General features: G+C 37.8%; 1 protein-coding gene across 1 annotated transcript; it reads right to left on the bottom strand.

Annotated features, from left to right (window-relative positions):
• Positions 1 to 11469: 11469 nt before the first annotated feature.
• Positions 11470 to 15876, bottom strand: dmrt2a (doublesex and mab-3 related transcription factor 2a). The gene is made up of 4 exons (XM_066710615.1): positions 15609 to 15876; positions 14757 to 15191; positions 13863 to 13965; positions 11470 to 13002 (listed from the first exon to the last, which is right to left on the bottom strand). The coding sequence occupies exons 2-4, from the start codon at positions 15105 to 15107 to the stop codon at positions 11954 to 11956; spliced, it is 1503 nt and encodes a 500-aa protein (XP_066566712.1). The 5' UTR covers positions 15108 to 15191; positions 15609 to 15876; the 3' UTR covers positions 11470 to 11953.
• Positions 15877 to 21153: the final 5277 nt, after the last annotated feature.

The following is a 21153-nucleotide window of genomic DNA, read 5'->3' as shown; positions in this document are numbered from 1 at the left end:
AGGGAACTTAAATCGTCTTTCAGTGCCTGACATTCGGCGTAGCATTGTACATAGGCGTAGAAACAGTAGGTTTATTGATACTCTATGCACTAGGTATAAAAATGTCCTTCTCTTTATCTTGAAATACTTAAATTAATAAACTGCGTTAGAATACAAAGAGTTAAAGTACACAGAAAATGTTGTCAAGTTACATAGACATTTCAATGAAGACCTTCAACAGATTTCAGAAGCGCGTGAGGCCAAACAAAGGACATTTACAAGAACCGTACAGTTCTGAGCAAAGGTATGTGAGAAACAAATAAGTTTAAGGTTAAGGGGAAAAATCTAAGAACAGATGTACCTAGTGCTTAGATATGAAGAAAGAGAAGATGGACTTCTCACAGTGAACGTTGGAGACATCTGGACTGAGAGCAGAGAACAGGAAATAGAGTCGTCTCCAGGTGTACTTGTCTTAGGTATAGGAGTTACGTGTAGGTCACAATCAGAGCATCTCAGCAGCTAGTAGGATAATAAAATCATCCAAGTAATCAAGATGAATACTGAGGAGGAACTGGTAAGATATGAAACATTTTTTGTTTTTATTTATTTTATTTTTGTAATAATTGGAAACCATATTTTTAATCAGCAACCCAATGGAGTAATCTGATTATGCTGGATAGAAGTCAGACATTGATAGCTTTTACCATCTGTTTATGGTTTATAGAGCTATGATGGAAGTCCAATAAATAGGTAATTAAACACGTCCAAACAGGAAGAGACAGAACTGGGGCATCTCCGAGCCAGAGATAAGAGTAATATTGCACAATGTTTTGGAAGTGGTAGAAGAAAGCTAAGGCTAATGTTGAAGGGAATAGCACACTTACTGGTTGCTTTCTGTCACTGTGATGACAAACATCAAGGTTACCCTATGGAAACTGAGGAATTGTTTTGCCAGGAGATCAGGCTATTTTAGGTTGTGTTTTTGGTAACACTACAAATATCATCATACCATCTGTCTGTTACAGATCATTGATTTTATTTGCATCGTGAACAACTGTGAGTTTTGTGTTGGATTCCTGGATTCCCAATCCGTCCTGCAATTGTAATTATATATTAGGTCTAAAAAAAATCTGTCAAGTAGTAGGCATAGTGTTAGTATACTAGTAATACTAGTTGTAGTATGAGTAGATAAACTCATGCTAAATGATGATTCTAACTACTATTACATCTACAGCTACTTCTATTGTTGTTAAAAAAATAATTAGAATTATATCAATAATAAAAAAAAACTTAAAGAAAATGTGTTACGATTGATTTGTATGGTTATTACTGTATTTATTTATTTACTAGATTTAATGTAATTGATTTTGAATTCAGTCATGCACTGGTGTCTAAACATGTAGACAACCCTTCACTGATGTAATTTATTTACCAAATGGGCTAACGCTAGACAAAAGTCATCAAAAAGAGGCATTATATATTAGAACAGCTCTGCCAACCTTAAAACATGGTGTGGTTTTAATGCTGGTTGGTATATTTGTTTTCTGTAACCATGAGTGGGTTTAATAATGGGCAGCTCTGTCATCCTCTATAGTCCTGTTAATTGTGCTTCCTCCAAACAATAATACAACAACATTCAACATTCAACATTTCTAAATGAAAAACTGAATGGGATTGTTAAAAAGAAACTTGGAAGGGAACACTTAGCAGTAATCATCGTATTCTGGTTTGAAGGAAGCCATCAGCATGTTTCTGGGCAGAGAGGAAAAAGTTTTATTATTTCCTTTGAAAATTTTATTCCAGTTTATAAGGGGTCCTGAAAGGGTGTCGAATACAATCCCCCACCTCTTTATACTAAATCTTTCGGGCAGAAGCTTTTAAAACTTCAAATGTACCAATATCTGCTTACACATGACATGGTATCCCACTATATAGTTCTTTCCTGCTCATTCTTCTCCAGAAGTTCTTGCTGGAGATTCCAAACTATTTTCCACAGATCAAGCAAGGAACCTGCACACCGTAAAACTGCACATGTTTTCTGGCTTTTCAATCTTGGCTTTTGACAACTGAAGATCCTATTTTAAAGCTATCCTGTCCTGTAGTATTTTATAAGATTTTAACATACTTAATCGATCCCTGTTATGGGATTTGTGTGTGTGTGTGTGTATGTGTGTGTGTGTGTGTGTGTGTGTGTGTGTGTGTGTGTGTGTGTGTGTGTGTGTGTGTGTGTGTGTGTGTGTGTGTAAAATAATCCTCAAGAAACTTTATCTTCCCCATTATATATATACAGAGAGAGAGAGACAGAGAGTGAGAGCTTTTATGCTCCCAGACTTGGAATTGCTGTTTGTTAATAAAAAATAACTCATAGGTGTCCATTAAGCCACAGAAGTCGCTATTGCATCTTCACCCAATTGTGTGATGTTGTGAGTCCCAGTCAAGTCATGACACAGTCCATATTCACACCTTGTTTTAACATAAGAAGGAGTGCAGAGGGCAGTGTCTACAGCCTGTCGTGAAATCAGGCTGAGGTTTTGGAGAACGTGTTTAAAGGGTTACAGAAGTGGAGAAAAGTAACAGGCATAAATAGCCAGCTAAGAATTAATATGCAATATAGTTTAGATTCCAAAGTGTCAGGATCCAATACAGAAATCTACGATTCCACTTCTGCCTGAATAATTGAACACACAGGACAGGTGTTTTGTTGTATTTCACATACAAATTGCATTTTAAATTAGACGTGGCAACATTCAAATTCAACCAAAAAAAGCAAAACCAAAAACAAACAGTGCTGTCCGAATAATTGTTGTGCTGTCTTAAACAAGCTGCTACCACCCTGGTTTGGTTTGCAATGACCCAAACTCCAAACTGAGTCCTTTGAAACCTAATTGTCACTTGCTCTGGGAGTTTAGGCGTTTATTGTTCTTAATTGGAACCACACTCAGGAGAAGTTGACCAAACTTACTGTAATGATGTAAGTGACAACACATTTGGCTGGAAAAGTAAACACATGTCCTGGAAGTAATACTGTATAATACTATTGTATTTAACTACCACAGAGGGTTCAGGATGGGGTTACCAGTGTTTCCTAGGGTTTGTTAAGTTGTTCAACATGAAAAACATCAGGGTGATTATTGCCATAAATATATAACTTTTAGTGTTTAATATAAAATATTCCCTTATGTCAGTCTAATAATCACCCTTTCAGAGAGGTGCCTCAGAGGATCATACGCTGAGCGCAGAACATAAATCTTTCATTGCATTACTGTAATGTGTTCAGCTTTTTCTCTTAAATGGAGCCCTGTGCTGTGTGGACTATCGCAGCTGAGCAGCACATGTTGGACCCCCTGGTGATTTTCAAAGGGCCTCTTGATAAATTTCTACAGAGCAAATATTTTTTTAGGTACTTAACTATAAAAAATATATTTTTGGGGGCTTATGCATCAATGCACACAACTCTGCTGTCTGTGTCTATGTGATGTTTGTTTTGTGTTGTTTTTATATTGTGTTGCATTTAATATGTATCTGCCAAGTGCTCATAATTATTCTACTGCAAAGAAGCTCCCACAACCCACTTTTACCGAGATCTAATGTATTATTATCCCATTGAATGGGAGAAAAGAAAAGGCATACTCCTTTTAAATATCCGTACACTGCTGTTGCTCAAGTTCATATTGTGTGAACTTCTGAATTTTACTTTGCTGTCCTGAAGTGGGATTTCAAAAATATCAACTTGAGGGTTCAAGGAGAGGAGGCTGCTGCCGAAAATGAAAAGATTTATGACAAACCTTTCCGCAGTGAACAACTTAATATCGGCCCTTCACAATTACCCTTGTCCAAAGAGGACCAGCTCCACAGTGAACAACTGAGACAAAGCATTGTAGATCAAAGCCTTCTCCAGGCTTGGGCCACATCCTAGACTCTCTTGCTCTACACACCACATTAGATGGTCTTCATTTTAGGGCACTTATCCAACTTGAATCTGTTCTAAAATTTGTCTTCTTCTAGTCTGGGGTTTTCATCTATCACTGCCTTCATTTAAAAATCAGACTCGCCTCCAAGCCTCGTCTAAGCTTTGTTTCTTAGACGTATCATTCCATTCAGTAAAAATAAAATCCCAAAAGTGAAACGAACAGCTCTTTGTTGACAGCTGACTCTCCACATTAATGAGAATGTAGGCAGCAGCCCCAGAGAGAGAGTTAAAATATCTTAAATTCATTATTTCATTTTTACCATTTATTAATTCTCTATACCACATTCTGACAGTCTTACCTGAAGGCAGCTGGAGGTAAGTGTGACTTTTTTTTCTTGGGTAGGGGGAAAGATTTATGTAACTTAAACTTTAGGGGGAAAAAATAAATCAAAATTCATAACTCATTCTCTTTTCATTCTTGTTTGAAATCAAAGTCAAATACTTCAGTGGATATAGAACAAATAGCTAACAGACCTAAAGGGTGAATCAATACTCTTTGTAACTTCACCTCCTTGTGTCTGGGCAGCAATGATCCTCTGACATACTAAAGGAGTTTGTCATGGGTTACTGAAGGTACACCTCCCTTACAGGCATCCAAATCTCAGGTAACCTCGCAACAGCTTTTTAAACTGTATGGAGGACTAACTCATGTGGAGTAAACTAATCTATTGTGCAAACGTCTTCAGGCAGAGGGGTACCACTTGCTAGTAAACTGTCAGATGAAATACCACCTGTAGGCAATGAGTAATGTATGTTCCAGTCTTCTCTGTTCCCCGATTTCAGTTATGGTATGGATTAGTTTAGTAACAGACTTCTTCAGGGTTTTTTTTTTTTTTTTTAAACAGGTCTTACTCCTAAATTTTATCCCATGCAAAGTGACATAGTATCACACCTAAGTCATTTCTTTTTTTTGCTGCTGAAGCTTTCAGAAGATGAATTAGACACAGTTCACAAATCAAGATATTTACTGGCGAATGATACACCTTAAAAGATACAGAAATCCTGTAGGGTTTTGAAATATTTTGTACATCTGCTTGAGTTTTACAAAGGCCTTAAAAGCCATCTGATTCATTTAACTGAGTATTATGTTGTTGGAACAGCTATCTTAATAGCATCGCCCTCCATTTCCCATCATTTTGGTTTTAGTTTGTCTAATAATAGCAATGACTAACTTCGGGGTCCATTTCTATTTTCATCAAATTTCATTTTCATTTTCTCTTTTCTTTCATTCTTGTATATGTATGAGGGGTAATGTTTCTGAAAATATTACAGATAATTACTAGTTACTTGTTGACTGGTCAACAACAAATTAAACAGCTTCTGTAAGCTATTACCAGCAAACTACATGTGTGACAAGAAGACAATATTTTAAAGGTACATTTAATCAGTACTATTGCTAATAATCACATGACTATCTCTATCTCATCTTAAAAATGATGAAAGTTGCCACAATCTGGAACAAACTCCCCAGTGATGTGGTTGTCATATGCAGATCTTACAACATTTCTTAGGTATTGTCTTCAATATTGTCAGAGGATTAATCTATTCTGTTATTTTTACTAATGTTATGTGTGTATGTAAGTATGTACTGTAAGTGTATGTATGAAGTCATCAAACAAATTTGTCTAACAATACATTTTGAAAGGAGGTGTTTAAGGTAGCACTAAAACATACCGGATACTTGTATAGTGTGTTCTTCCACCTCCTTCATTTTAAAAGTGTGCACATCCATTATGTGGACAGATGAGACAGTGCCATTGAACCAGAGAATAGCCACACAGTTAAAAGGTCAAACTGATATACACTATGGGCTCGACTGAGACACTCAATATGAAAAGAGTGGTTTTGATAAACAACCCTCTGTGGACAGGAGGCTGGCAAATAGATATCTATGATTTTTAACTTCTTTCAAATAAGAGCTGGATTCAGGTGTATCAACAATGCCAGAAATATCCTGCAGGTGCCTGGACCAACCGAAGGACATTGGCTTGGCATTCGGCGTTCCTGACAATAAATCTGACATGCTGCCGAAACATGAGAAGGTAAGTGCAAACCAGTTTAGTGAAATGTAATTGTACAGGAAACAATCTATATTTATGAGGAAACGGGAACAATAACACAAGTTGTATTGCCTAAACAGAGCTGAAGTGTCACAGCTGTAACTGTTCGGTCTGGTCTGCACCAAGGTTAAAGCAGTGGGCCTGCCGTTCTGGAAACAAATTGATATCTAGGGTAGGAGGGTTCAGAGGACAGAGACGTGACAGAAGTAAATAGACGACCCAGGCAAAGAAAAACACCTGTTTATTCTGGGTGTCAGTATAGCACTAGTAATATAGTGGAGAGGCAATACTCTGTTAGGCTGTCCTTTGCTTAATTATTATTATTATTATTATTATTATTATTATTATTATTATTATTATTCCAGAACTGAACTGACTACTGTTCTTTACCCATGATGCCACTGGAAAAATGTATGCTCTTCTAACATGAATCTGGGAGCAATGGGATTCTTTCAACTCACAAACACTTATATTTTAAATAAAGTCAAGTCTCCCAATATAACACAAATCACTCAGCATGGATTGACTCGGAGCAGTCTTCAGATTCACTACTGCAATGCAATGCGCTGTCTATAATATCAAAACATGATCAGAGTTTGCATTCCTCCTTACCAAATGTTTCCCCCCATGAGGAATCCGGTGTTTTCCTTTTCAGTCTCATTAGCTGACATGTAATCCCCGCTTCTCCTGCTTTGCTGCCTTCACCTGATCTGTCATCAAGGCCCTGTTTTCTCTGGCTTTGCTGGGAACAACACCATCTTTCTCAGCAGGCCAGTCCCCAAAGAACAGGGGAAAAGATCAAAAAGCCAGGACCGGAGCAGATGTCAAGTAGGCTCTCTAGACCCCTCCTTAACCCCTGACTGAGGGTTTTTGGACACTGATGAGAAACCAACCAGCGGGAAGTGAGAAGCTCTTTGAAAACGTAACTGTGTGTGTGTTTTCTTTATTATTATTATTCTAATCTCTTCAGTGGCCGATTACTCCTTCACGAGACTTGAATTCCCCCGGGGGTGCTCGGGTCACGACCTCGAGTCCTATTTGACTTGTTAAGACCAGGTAGGGTTGCCCCACTGAGTCCCAATCCAAATTTCCATGTTTATCTCATCTGATTTGCATGGAACAACTAGTCGTCTTTGACAAGAGGAAAAGTCTTATCCCCCGATAGCTTGTTTTACTTTGCAATATATTGAGTAGATCTTGCACTGATTGCCCCATCTTCCACTGCTTCCCAATCACAGATCTTTTCACAGATATCACTGTGTATATCTCTGCTGGTTGGCTTGACATCATTTGCATACCATGATGCAATGAGATGGAAATAAGCCTTGGCAAGGTGAGTATACATTTTAAAGTGCCGGTTGTCAGGTCCTGTCCTGTGACTGTATATAGTTCAGAAGAACTGCTTATTTGCTGCAGCAACAGGTTCAAAAGTCAAAGTACACAGAACGGTAACAGCATGTGAATCCCATTTTGTAGCAAATGCTTTTTTAAGGGCATTGGTATTTTTAGTGGAGGAGCAGCCAATGTGTGTGAGTGCTTTTTACAACACATTGATGGTGCTACTGAACAGAGAGCTACCCAACACTGACATCTTTGGAGAGAAGAGTTTATAATACTTCAGGACATGATTTAGATTCAACAGATTCAATCTAAATGCTGTCAAAATTAAAAAGCTTTCACTTCTATTATAGATGTCGATACACTCTAGGCTTCTGCCAGACTTTCCATAAGATTTGCATGTGCCTCATGAAAAACAAATACAAAAACATGCATCAGTGGAACAAATGTTAGTTTTGTGCTCTGACAATGCCCTGTGGTAGAAAAAAAATAAATAAATCTGAATACAAATCTGATTACACATTATTACATAAGACAACATCAACAAGTTAGGTGGCTGGCGCACATGCTCAGACAAATATGAAGCAGTGGAGTTGTCTGCTGCTTGGTTCAGTTTTCAATGCCACTTCAAGGTCAAGAGTTTCTACATGCTACAATGCGAAGCAAAGCCGTCTAAGCCTCTGTTGCAAAACATTACACACATTTAAATTACCTTTTCCAATTGTTTCAAATGCTTAGGCAACAAACTAGAGAAACACATTCAAATGGGAACAGATCTGGCATGATTTTGCCATTTACAAATATGTTTTTTATCTTTAATTTGTCAATTAAAGTCCAGTTAAGGTTGCTAAAAAAATAGGAGGAAGAGGGGGGAGCAGGTCCCTTTCTTTGGTGGCAGTTAAAAAACCCAGCTGGGCCAACTAGCATAGCATTGCATCTAAACTTGCTACTTGTAGGATCACTTTATGGAAATGAGAAAGGGTTAAAGCTATTTCCGTGGCATTTATTATAAGCAGTAAGACCTAGGAGCTTGGCAGTTATTTCCTTGTTTGCAGTACAATTTCAATAAACCATACAAACTCAACGTTTCTCCTCGTCAAACAAGAAGTATTACTGGAAACACAATACAGGTGCTAATGATAGAAACTTGTTCTGCTGACAATGTTTTGCTTAACTGCTACCCAGTGGAACTGAGGAGAAAGAGCATGATGGTCTAAGAATTAGCAAATCGACCGATCAGGAAGCTTAAAGGTTATTTGCAAGCGACCTTATCAGTTAAATCAGCTGTCAGCTCAGAAAATGTCGTAATTAAATGCTGTATGGTTGTCAAAAGATTCCATGCTACACATTTCTTATTATATTACAGGTTGCAGTCCAGGAATGCATGCTTTGGCTTCTTTATGCACAAGAGCTACTGGCTGGGAAGAATGGGGATCCTAGCCTGTTTTTCACACCTTGTGATCAACAATACAGTGTGTACCAATTTATTTTTTAAATCAAAATGACTTTACACATGTTTTCTGTGTGGCGTTGTGCTTTTAATTGAACTGAAAAAGAAATCACCACACGTCTTGTTGGACTATAGTCAAATTACCTAAAAGTGGCCAGATTTGTAGGACCATAATGGTTGCTGAATTCATGGTCACAGAAGAACAAATTAAGAGAGTTATGGGGGACAACTGCTGCAGAGGTGTGAGGGTGTGGGAGTGGGGCCTGGAGCAGCTTCGACCATGACCAGACCTGTAGGTCCTTCTCCAATTCCCCAAAGGAAGCAGTGTAGAGTTATAGGGGTTTATACAGCATGTCACAATACAAGATATAGTGTAAGCACCTTAGGGAGCCCTTCTAACAGTGAGGTGTGAGATCTAAAGGGTGGCATGGCACTGCGGTCACTCTTTCAGGAGCTTGTGCTTAGACCAACAGGCTCATTGGAACAGATGCCAGGCAATCTGGGTTTTGAAGTACAATAAATAAAGGATTTTTGCTGTTGCTCAAAACATTGTTTTGCCTCAGTCTGTTGAGAATCTGGTGCCAGCCATAGTATTTTCCTTCATACTATTGTCTGAATGGATTAGTGACATTAAAATGAATGTAGACTTGTTGTTGACTGGTTCACTTTCAGAATCCAGAAAGTGAACAAAAGCTGGCATTGACTAACAATTCATACTGATAGCTTGATTTTAAATGACCCAAATGACCTTGTGAGTTTGTGTAAGTACAGAACAATTACTTTTTTTTTTGGATGACTGATAAGACAGATCCCTGTGGGAGAGAATCAGAAGCTGAATTTGAAAGATGTAATTACTGAGCACTCCAGATTCATTCAATACTGTTCATCGCATTGTGTCGCTTCTATTGTTCCAGTCACCACTTGCAGCCATCGTGTTTAGCATTTCTTTCGGAGAGAGATGTGTTTGAAGATTGTGCTTTTGATTTTTTTGCTTTGCTGCACTTTTTAAAGAATGATATTTGGTGACGGGGATTTCCCTTTACGTGCACACTTCAGATTTATTTATATTAGTATAGGAGAATATATAGCTCCGATAAGTAAGGCATTGTAAGGTATATTTCAGGACAAAAGTGTAATCTTTAAAAATAAGTAAATACAAGCTCTCTGGCTCCTTTTCAGAAAGATGTTCTCATATCACTTTGCTAAAGATGAGTCTTTTACAACTCGGAAAAAAAAACCTCAAGGATGGAAAAGCCTGGGCTAGTTGGGCATGCTGTAAGCCCATCTGTTCACCATATATTTGACACTGGCTAAACGTTTCACTGCACAGCACCACAGGGTGTCATTCAGGCATATAAAAAGGTTAAGAGGTTTTTGAATGATCAGTCTGTAAGCTGACAGTTCCATACTGAATAATCATCATCATCGAATCTTAGAAAATACACACAGAATAAGGTTAGTGGTAAATATTTAAAATTTCAAATCGCTTTTTGATGTTTGACATTGCAAGAAATATCCGAGGTAGATGTCCTTCGTGGTTATAACAATAAATCGGTTGATTTAGATTATTATTATGAGGCAATGTAATAGATATGAATTTAAGACACCCACACATACATGTATATGTTTATATTTATAACATTTGCACTAAAATAAAATGTATTTTCTGCATGTGTGAGTATTTTCATTTTTTCCTGCTCCAGAATGCGTGGGAACCGACAGCCTAATGCAATAAGACAGACCGGTAACAAGAGAAATGGCAGATAGTTGTGCAATTCGATACACTTTGCTGGAGTGTTAAATCTGACACTTTGGGAATGAATGCTGGGTCTCTGTTGATGTACTCAGCAGATATTTATCATTTACAGTAAACGTTTGATCAAGCACTGGTTCAAGGTCAATCCTGAAGCCATCCCCCCTTTATAGATGTGCCAATATCCTTTACTGTCCTGTACAGTTAATGTTAATGATTAATTTAACAATAGGTATCCAATGGATCAATAGTTTGCAGGGGGAGAGATTAATAGAATGCCTTCATGTGCTAAAATGACTAATGAGAAGCATGTGATTGCCCCCATTTAGAGTGATAGAGAAAAATAGATTAATGGAAGAATTCTGGTAATTTTAGACACCTTTGAGAACCATATCCTGCAATACATCAGTTTAATTGTCAACCAATAGCCTTGTGTGATGCAATAATAATAAAAACATTTATAGCATAGGAATTAATTATTTTATGTTATTTTATGGCCATTTTGAAAAACAAACTGTATTGCAGAGATACTAGTACTTTCAATACTAGTATCTCTGCAATACAGTTTGTTTTTCAAAATGGCCAAATTATTTTTACACTAAGGATATTTATTGAAAGTACTAGTATCTCTGCAATACATATATAGTCAAATCCAGATGGTATTTTGGTATAGCCAGCACCTTAATGATATTATAAAGTTAATGACAAGCAGGTTCTACCAAAATACCATCTGGATTTGACTATATCTGCCCTGTAAAAGAGGTAGGAAACCTCTTCCATTCTATTGTTACAGCAGGTCTTTTTTCCCGCTAATAGGAAATTCTGGACTATAGGAGCAAAGATTGCCTACCCGACTTTTGAGCATTTTTCATGATGTTATAACTGCAATTATTTTTGAAAAACTTTTAGAAATTAACACTTTTCACATTTTAATCGTCTTTTTTATATACATAACAGGGATACAGAATTAACATTGTATTTGCTGTTGTCTCCAAATAATATTCTTGCATCAAAATTAATTTAACCAATAACGAAACCAAACAGATCAAAACACCAAAGCACATTTCTCCATTAAATTGTTTATTGTATTGTTGCACATTGCAGTGCTTAAAACTCAAAACAATTTTAAAGCAACCTCAGTCATTATTACACTTAAATATATTCATTATATTAAAGTGATATAAAACATGCTAATTTATTTACAGCCAAAGAAAATGTACACCACTTATTTGCATGGGGTTGAGAACGAGAAACAGCAGCTGAATTTCAAATAAAAGTGTTCTGTACAGTATTTGCCCAGCTGTGTTTGGAAGTACCTTACCCCTGACATATTATTTTCATATCAAAATATATACATTAATAAAGATCTCTTTTGGAAGAAGTCATTATGGAAATGTCGTAAGTTACTGAGATGCACGGTTTACTGCAGGGGAAGGTCTCTTCAGAATCGACTCGACAGAAAAAGACAGAGACTCACTGGATGCAAGCTTTGTAGCCCCTTGTTTGGAGGTCAAGTCTTTGGCATATATGTTTTTGAAGATCTGGTTCTCCTTGGCGGCGCTCTCTCTGTATTTTCTAGCTGCTTCTTCGAACAGCTCTTTGCAGTACGGCGCTTTGGACTCGGGGCCTGCCTTCTCACTGAGCGTCTGCTGAATCAGGGAGTGGAAGGAGTTGACTTTCATGGAGAGGGCATGCTTGGCACTGTCTTTGCTCAGCTTGCTCAAGACGTGCTCTTGGCTCTGCGGCGACGGGGTGTTGGCGAAGGCTGGTCCGAAGCTCCTCTTGGGCGGGGAGAAGGCAGACCTCTCCCGCGGTCCCTGAGAGAGGCCCTGTGATTCAGGCTGCGCTCGCTGGGGGTCACACAGCTCTGGGGCAGCACGTGAGCCTTCCAGTTTGGCCGCTGCCACATCCTGATCGGGCGAGTGGCGCTCCGACGCTGGCATCATTTTTGGGTCCCACACGGCCCCCAGTTTCTGGACTGCGGTGGCGTTCAGGAGGCACTGCTGGTAAAGCAGCGCATCATTGATGTTGCTGCATTTCGGCCACATCATGAACCGGGGGGACAGCGGATACTGTCTGTAAGTGGTGGCCACACTGACATTGGAGGAAATCAGCTCCACGTTCCCCGAGCCGCTGTACTGCATCGACAGGTCGAGGCAATTGGGCAGAAAGTTGCACACCTCCTTGGGCTGGGCCTCCACTTGCCCTGCAGAGAAGGCCGCTTTGTAGGAGTTGTACTCGGCCGCGTGGACCATGCTGCTGGGGAGGAAGAGGGAGGCCGCGGCCGCCTGACTGGACTCCAGCAACTCGCGCTCTTTGTACTCTCGCTCCAGCATGATCGTCTCCAGCTCTTTGTCAGCGAAAGCCCTCCTCTTCCTCATTCGGTCACTGAGAGGGGGAGGCAGGGACGAGTTGCCTCCTAAAAACGAGTCTGTCTGAACTGGACGATAACCTGTTGATGAAGAGAATTAATTTAGGAAACTAGGCAACTACACCAATGAATAACAAGAAATCTCGACAGTTTGTTTAGCCGTTATATCTCTTCCAAGAAAAATGTTGTCAGCCTTCCCCAATAAAAATAAAGCAAAATGTATTCTATACATGCAGCTTAAGCGTCTCAAAATTCACTCTTACCAGCCCTGTAAAGAAGTATCTGAAACTACTTAATCTCTGGTTGTGTGCTATTTTTAAGATAATCTACAGGTTTGTCATTTTTCTGAACATTAACAAAACAAATACAGAGCTTGATTTATTTGTCTATTTTAGACCAATATGCTTCATAGTGTACTGAGGCCCCGTTTGCATTTTTAGAAGGGAAAAAAAAGCTCATATTAGTGTATTATATTTTATATTAAATTGAAGATAATTAATTTATATACTAGCAATTTATGTATGCTCTTCTTAAAACAACATACATTCATGTTGTTAGTGCTGGTTGAGATATTTATTGTTACCACGAATGCTCCATTTTAAGTGACAGGCTTTTATAAGACAAACAGAGCTATGATCTTACTGCGGTTATATTGTCCAAAGCAGAACCTTTTGGAGTTTTGTCGGAAAGTGAGAGAAATCCAAGAAAAGCTACGGAAAGAAGACAGAAGGGAGATCAGAGGCAGGAAAGAAAAGGGAAATCAGAGAGAAGTGATAGGTCATAGATTGCTCCTACTAAAGTAAGGTTAAGAGTCAGGAGGCAACAGCTGAATTATAGGCAAAGGGTTTCTTCAGATTGTGCATGGTATACATGTAAACAGACCAGCTACAACAGCTATATATTTACACAAACATAGTCATAATTTTAAAAGTGTTCCTTACCTTCCAAAATACTTTTTGCCAGCATACTAGAGGGCCTAATATGCCTCTGATAAACTGTCCTGCGTTCAACGGGGATCTGTTTTCCTGTCAGTCCTTTCTTGTCCTGAAACAATTACACACAAAGATTAGTCTGCATACTATGTGGTTATCAGGAGAAGCAAAATATAATCTATGGCATTATTCAAGTAATTGATTATTCCGTTTATTCATTCATTAAAATACGAAAAAGTTCAACAAGTAGACATACGAGATATACGTCGTTGATCTAAATCACATTCTATAAAGCGCATTTAGGGTGAGTTATTTGTGCGCTCGTTTTGAAAATCATGGTAGCAGTGTAAATGTGAAAAACATTTAAAAAGGTCTACTTGTACTTCACAGTCAAAAAGATAAATTTCAAAAATGTATAGGCCTCCATTAATAAGACAATTAACTCATTTTGAGAGTTAATTCATTAGATATTACACAATATCAACTTTTCTTCTTAATTTTACCAGATTAAACAATACTAAACTATATAAAAGAGGTAATATTTCACTTTAATAGACAGCATATCTATCATATCATATCTTAAGCATTAAGTAAAAGTGCTTTCAAATAAATAACAGTTCAAAGCAATTTTAAATACCATTTCTTAATCGATTTGGAAACGAACGGGCGCATTTGCAGTCATATACACAATCTCGGGACAGTTTTGTAAAACCCGACAATAAAATGTGATTCCTGACTCGGACCCTGTTCATCCCTTTGCCCCGGTGGTGTTTCAGCAGTATTGGAGCCTGAATCTAAACGAAAATGTTATCATCGAGTTGCGTGGTGTATATTTAATATTTCTAAAATCATGGAGAGCCACTCCCCGACTTCCATACAACGCACCAAAGCCACTGATCTTACCTCCGTCGCCTGTTGCCTCCTAAGCGCCACCTGCGCCGCCATGACCCGCTGCCTCTCCACCACCAGCAGGCAGTTGGCACACTGGCAGTCGCGCCACCGGCAGAAGCGCTTGTGCCCCTTGAGGCAGGACACCACCCCGTGGTTGCGGCACCGGGCGCACTTCGGGGTGCGGCTCAGCTTCCTCTGGTCCCCGGAGCCCGCGGTGAGCTGACCGGGTCTCTCCTCGTCCCTGCAGCCCAGCGCATCGTCCCCGGCTCCGGACGCAGCGCAGCCAAACTCCGCTTGGTCGTCGCTCTCCGTCTCCAGACTCTCCACGTCGATCTCCAGCTCTGGGAGCAGCAGGTCGGTCATGTCTGCCCGGGGCAGCGTGTCTCCTCCGGTGGCAGAGGTCCGCAAAGTTGCCTTGTCCGCGATCAGCGCCTCTCTCCCTCTGGTCTGTGAAAGAGATCGACGCATTGAATATGAAGTCAGCCCGTCATAAACAGGACTTACATTAATATGATCAATAACTTGGCAATACCCAGAGGGGCACCTTTAAGAAAGTGTGAACCTAAAATTGCACCTGCCACTAAAACTATTCAACACTGTCAGAATGCATTCATATTTGAATGTGGTAGGAAACTGTTCTTCAATTATTATTATTATTATTAATAATAATAATAATAATAATAATAATAATAATAATAATAATAATAATTTCTGGCAGACTTATAGGTTACAAGAGCAATACAAAAGCGCAATAAATACAGTACAAAAAATACAAATCAAGCATAATACAATTACAGTTAAGATAAATATATATTCTATGTATTGCTCCATTATCAGATTAGGCAACATTCTATATGATCTCACCTGAACTGCGTCCACTCTGCGCTGCTCCTGAACTGTAATATCCAGCTGATTGAATTAGCTGCGACTCAAAGGCCCAAACAGCAGATCTTAATCACTGGCTAAGTGATTGCGGTGGTTGAAGTTATGAAAAGCTGATGTTCAGGCCTGCTAAGTTCATTTAGGGTTGAAACTGTCCCACATCTAGCGCAGTGCAGCTCCAGCTGGACGTGTAATGATGTTGTCATGTGCTTGTCTGCGGGGGTTTGCGCTCCGGAGCCCGCAAGCGCCTCCTATTTGATCCGCTGCAATACGCGCTGTTTGCGTCTCCATTGCGGCGTTTTGATTGGTCGTCTTGATTGGGTGTCCGCGCTGATTGGCCGTCCTGGGAATATTAGATTCTCTCATTGAAGAAGCTGCAGGTTCACGAATAACACATAATAATTCAACAATACTGAGATTCATTCATGACACTTCACAAGATATTACGTTGAATTTTACAGTTACTGCTTAATACTGCCAATAATGTTGTGTTTATATTGTAAAGGTTATAGACATGGAAACATTAAATGTACCAAATAATAATCACAATACTGTATACAGTCAGATTTTGTAAATCTCATATAATGCTCTATGAGGCGTTATAAGAGTGTATTTGGGTAGTCTGTGTGGATGTGTATTTTTCAGTATTTGATAGCAGTACAGAATACGTTTCCTGACTAATTTAGTTCAAATTCAAAACTTCAGTAAAATACCAAAATACCTTCACTCAACTAACGTAGCACAAAATGTTATGGGTAACACAGCAGGTTTTTTTCCCCCGTATAACTTTTGCCAGTATTAAAGATAAAATATTGTGATTATTTGCTTGTTTGTTTTGATACTGCATTCTGGCTGCTTCCCTTCTGTATAACCACAGTTTTAAATTAATATTACATAAACGTGCGTTTGTATTCCCCACAAATACCATTATAGAAAATACTACTACTACTACTACTACTAATAATAATAATAATAATAATAATAATAATAATAATAATAATAATAATAATAATAGTAATAACTTTTGGAATTACCGTACACGTCCTAGTTTTATATTGATGTATAATAACGGTAAAAAATGCTGTATTTTCCAACACCCAATACTAAGTAGCAACTTTTTGAAGTAAGTTATAGTTATAGTTTCCAAACAGTCTAATGAAAAAAAGAAAAGAAAAGAAAGGAAAAAAACGATTCTTGATTCGTATTCAAATCAGTTCTTGCAAATGCAAAATGCTTTCTGTTTTTTCACAAGGATTCAAATTTCTAAGGCTGCATCAAAGTTACAGGTGTAATTAATGCACCTATGTTAAATACTTTAGTACAAACTAAATAAAGCATGTTTGTTTAAACAAAACGTTTACTTTTTATGTACTGTGTAATTTATGTGTGAATCCGTTTATTCCTGAATTGTAAATAAACCATATACAAATATTTTTAAATTAAAATCTAAAATAGTTTATACTAAACGTTATTTTTTTTTAAATGAATACATAAAAATGCGTGCTATAATTGCATACGGGTGGAGTTATACTCAGCAGATTCTGCAAAATCGGTTAACGTTACATATTTACAACTACACTGACAATTAAGCAGTCAAACTGATGGTGGTGATATAAAGGGTTTTGTTGGCACAAAAATACAAGTCCTGGTGTTTTTTTTTTTTTTTTGTATTTTTATTGTTATACTGCTTCTATCAATGCTCATCTACAGCCAAGTTTATTAAGCCTTAAGCAAAGGCATTTAAAAGTATGTCCAGATATAGATGTAATGCGATTATCTCGTTTACACAACTCACACAATTATAAAAACACACAGTCAGTGAGCATGGAGGTATACAAAACAAAACTGCCAGTTTGTCCTGTCTGACCTCCTGTGTTTGATACACTTTAAACCTATGTGAAAATAAAATAAGGACCGGTAATACTGCCACACTCAGATGATGGGTCGATAGCTACTGTTTGAATTACAAGCATGACTAAAAGGGGCATTTAAGCGTTTACCCTTGGGAGTCAATTGGGAAGGGTGAGAGATATTCCCCTGGGAAAAAGAAACGCTCTTTTCGTTGGAAACTGATACAAACAATACGAACAACACGGTGCTGCTATAGTACATGACAGGAAAAAGGTTAACAACTGTGTTTGGTATCACCACAATAAAGGTTTTGCAATTATTCATATTTTTTAAACAATATGTTTGGTGTATTTGTAATAAACGTGTTTGGCACTTTTTGGACAATAAATATTAAAGTCACTTTAGTTATTTTCATTTGCGGTGCAACTGCACAGTCCATGGCATACATCAGGCCTAAATGGACAGCTTTCCGCTCCCAATATATGGAAATTGAAACGTGGTCAATTAGTTGTCCCGGAGACACGCTGCGGCCGATGATCATACAATAAGAATATGAAAGTCATCCCCTTACAGACAAAGAGGGCCACACAAACTAGATGGACATATTATTGTGGTCAACGTGAACTTCAGGACATGGGGATAGTCTCCATAAAACAGATGATAAATGATTCAATTCATATTCTCCCAATGATAGTGAACAATTCTGGAAAGTTGCAACCCTCCAAGTGCATCCCACTGGTGCTCAGGTTTGCGTCAATCACACCATTTCCATTTAGACAGAAAATAGCCTGCTGCAAATTAAGGAAGACTTTTATTTTCCTACAGTTGTTAGACTCCACAGGCACAAGGGTGCAGATATTCGTTTACCAAACTTAAATTACGCACACATGCAGACAGAGACAACCGTGCGTTTTGCGCAGTGAGACCTGTTTAAACCCAGCCTTGTCGCACATGTGGTGAAGACGTCAAGATTGCAGGTGCAGATTCGCCACTTTCTCTTCCTCTTGGATTTATTAGCCGCGTTACAGCCAGCTACCCAAAGTGCTACCCCGGGTGCAATTTCCAGTCGAAGAATGCTTTGATCCTGCCCTGTTACTTTCTCTCCAGAGCAGATTAGATTGACAAACACTGGAGAACTGGGTCTTGTTTTGGAAGATGTAACCACTTCATTTTTCTTAAGTTATCTTCTGTAAAATCCAAAACAAAAAGTACAATATGTTATGTAAAGAAACACACCCAGTAATAGCATTTTCCAACTTTTTTTAATTGATTGAACAAGTTGATGACACTATAATCATAATAATAATATGAAGAAGCATTGAGATCATTCATAATGTGTCATCAACTTGGCATAAATCGGTCAATTTATGAAAACACATTATTTGTAATTTTGTATAATTATTAAGAATAATATTTATCATACAACAATAGTGTATGATTTACTTTCTTTCTTTACATAATTAGTTTTGGTTTGTCGTTGGGTAGTTCAAAAATATGACCACTTATAGACCTAAATTAAAGACTAATTTCGAAAGAACTAAAGTGATCAATATAAATTAAACCTTTAATTAGATATTTGCCAGAAAGGGCCACCGAAGATCCTTATCCACAGGTCAAGTCAAGCTTTCTATTGCTCTTTACTGAAGTACTAAACTAGAATGAATCTCTGCTGCCACTAACCCGAACTGGAGCAGGTTTGTTGGTCAATCAAACTCAGTTTACTGGCTGATGGCTTTGATTTTGAAAGTACCTCTGGGTGTGTGAAGCGCAGTGCGTGTTCGGTGCGCAGTAAAGAGAAACCCGAGCTCTGTGTCGCTGGAGGAGATCTGTCGCTTTATTGCGGCCCTATTATGTTAATTAGCATTAGAGGCGTGATTGATTGATTGATTGATTGGCAACACTTGCACTTGGATGGATGTTGAGCCATTCATAATTGGTCCCCCGTTTGAGACGCACGGACTCTGCTGGGTTTGTTGTCGTAAAAGAGGAAATTCAAATGTAGCTTTAAAAGCTAAGCAAATACAGAAAAGAGTGAATTTAAGACTTAATTATTTGTGGTGTCTAATGCGTGTCTAAGTCAACCAGACAGCAAGAAGAGACGCTGTACAATTGCATACAAGCTATACACAATATTCAGTTATTATATTCAAGTAATTCATTATTTTTTGTTATAATGTTGCATTATTATTATTATTATTATTATTATTATTATTATTATTATTATTATTATTATTATATTGCTCAAAATGTTCGTTTATATTTACGTTTCATTATATACTATCAACTGATTACACAATTTTGTAATTGTATCTCTTTAGTTGATCTATTTTATTGTTTTGTTGTCCTCACTGATTGTCAGGGTTATTAGGACGTTTACTGCATAATAATAATAATAATAATAATAATAATAATAATAGTCATAATAATAATAATAATAATAGTCATAATCATATACATCATAATAATACATGCTCCAAAATCAGACAAACAACGAGTGTCTTATGGCTACAACTGCATATTTCATTGAAATATAACTACGGAGGGCTTCATTTATGCACATGGAAATGTAATGATCTTCTCTAAAAAGAAAATAACAGAGAATATGTTTTACTGGGATTATACAAAAGACCTCTCTAATCCAAATATTCCTGTTGTTAGTAAACCCAGCTGCATATACTTTGGGTATCCAATAAGAGAGCTTCAGCAAAACATAGCTGTCTATTTTTACCCACTTAGTCCTATCTTAATTTTCTGCCAGTTCAAGTTTAAATTTCCAATTGTTCTTTTTCCTGACTGAAGTAATTGAAGTTTAGCGTGGCGGTATGTTGATGGTAAATAAGGTGCCTTTCATAAGATATTGCATGGTATTGAATAATGAAAGGATACTGTTCTACTATAAATATAAACCTATATTTATATGTATTCGTCTCCTCTTTGTGCATTAGTTAAACACACCCGAACCTTCATATTACTGTTTCAATATCTGTATTTGATTAACCATATCTGCCTAGGCTCAGCGTTTCATTTTTTGACCACAGGGTGGCAGACTGATCTGTGCTGAGAAATCCCAAAGTGTTGTATTTTTAATCATTTGAGTTTATTGTGGGGATAACACATATTAAACGATGTCTTGACAAACAGCTACCTTTTTTAACAATATAAAATATGACCCTTTGGGGCCTCTGAGACTAGCAAAATCTGTGGCCCTTCTTTTCATTTGAGTGGAAACCCAGTATTCAATTCACGTTTTTTTCTGACAGGTGATTTAAAAAAACAACTAAAAAAAGTTATTCCATGCTTTTGCGGATCAAATAAATTGGTTTAATGAAAATTGCTGACCTACTGTTAGATGAAGGTCTTCCTGTGATTTGGGCAATTTTGCATAGTAGAGCACATTGTTCAAGCAATATGGTGGTTACACAGGAACAAACTGGGTTATAGGTCACACTTAAACACTTAATTTATTAATATTTGTAAACATTTAACTCTGCATGCAGTTAATTAGAGATCATTTAGAGCAACTTACCACATAACCTCAACACTCAAAAAGCAGTTTTTTCTTAATTGAACCAGTGCCTTATTTAATAGATATAGAATTATTTCATAGCGTTTAGAAGTTGGTGAGTTTGGTCTTCGGGATTAGATGTGGAGAACACAGCTCTTGCGTAATGAGGAC

The sequence above is a fragment of the Amia ocellicauda genome, chromosome 8 (assembly GCF_036373705.1).
Source record: "Amia ocellicauda isolate fAmiCal2 chromosome 8, fAmiCal2.hap1, whole genome shotgun sequence".
Classification (NCBI taxonomy): domain Eukaryota; kingdom Metazoa; phylum Chordata; class Actinopteri; order Amiiformes; family Amiidae; genus Amia; species Amia ocellicauda.
Note: the sequence above shows the minus strand (reverse complement) of the source record. Positions and strands in the feature narration are given on the sequence as shown.

Coding starts and splice junctions, on each gene's coding strand:
- dmrt2a (XM_066710615.1), bottom strand. CDS start 15,107: ATGACCGACCTGCTGCTCCCAGAGCTGGAGATCGACGTGGAGAGTCTG. Junction 13,966..14,756: donor GGAGGCAACAGGCGACGGAG/GTAAGATCAGTG, acceptor TAATTGTTTCAG/GACAAGAAAGGACTGACAGG. Junction 13,003..13,862: donor GGCAAAAAGTATTTTGGAAG/GTAAGGAACACT, acceptor CTTCATCAACAG/GTTATCGTCCAGTTCAGACA.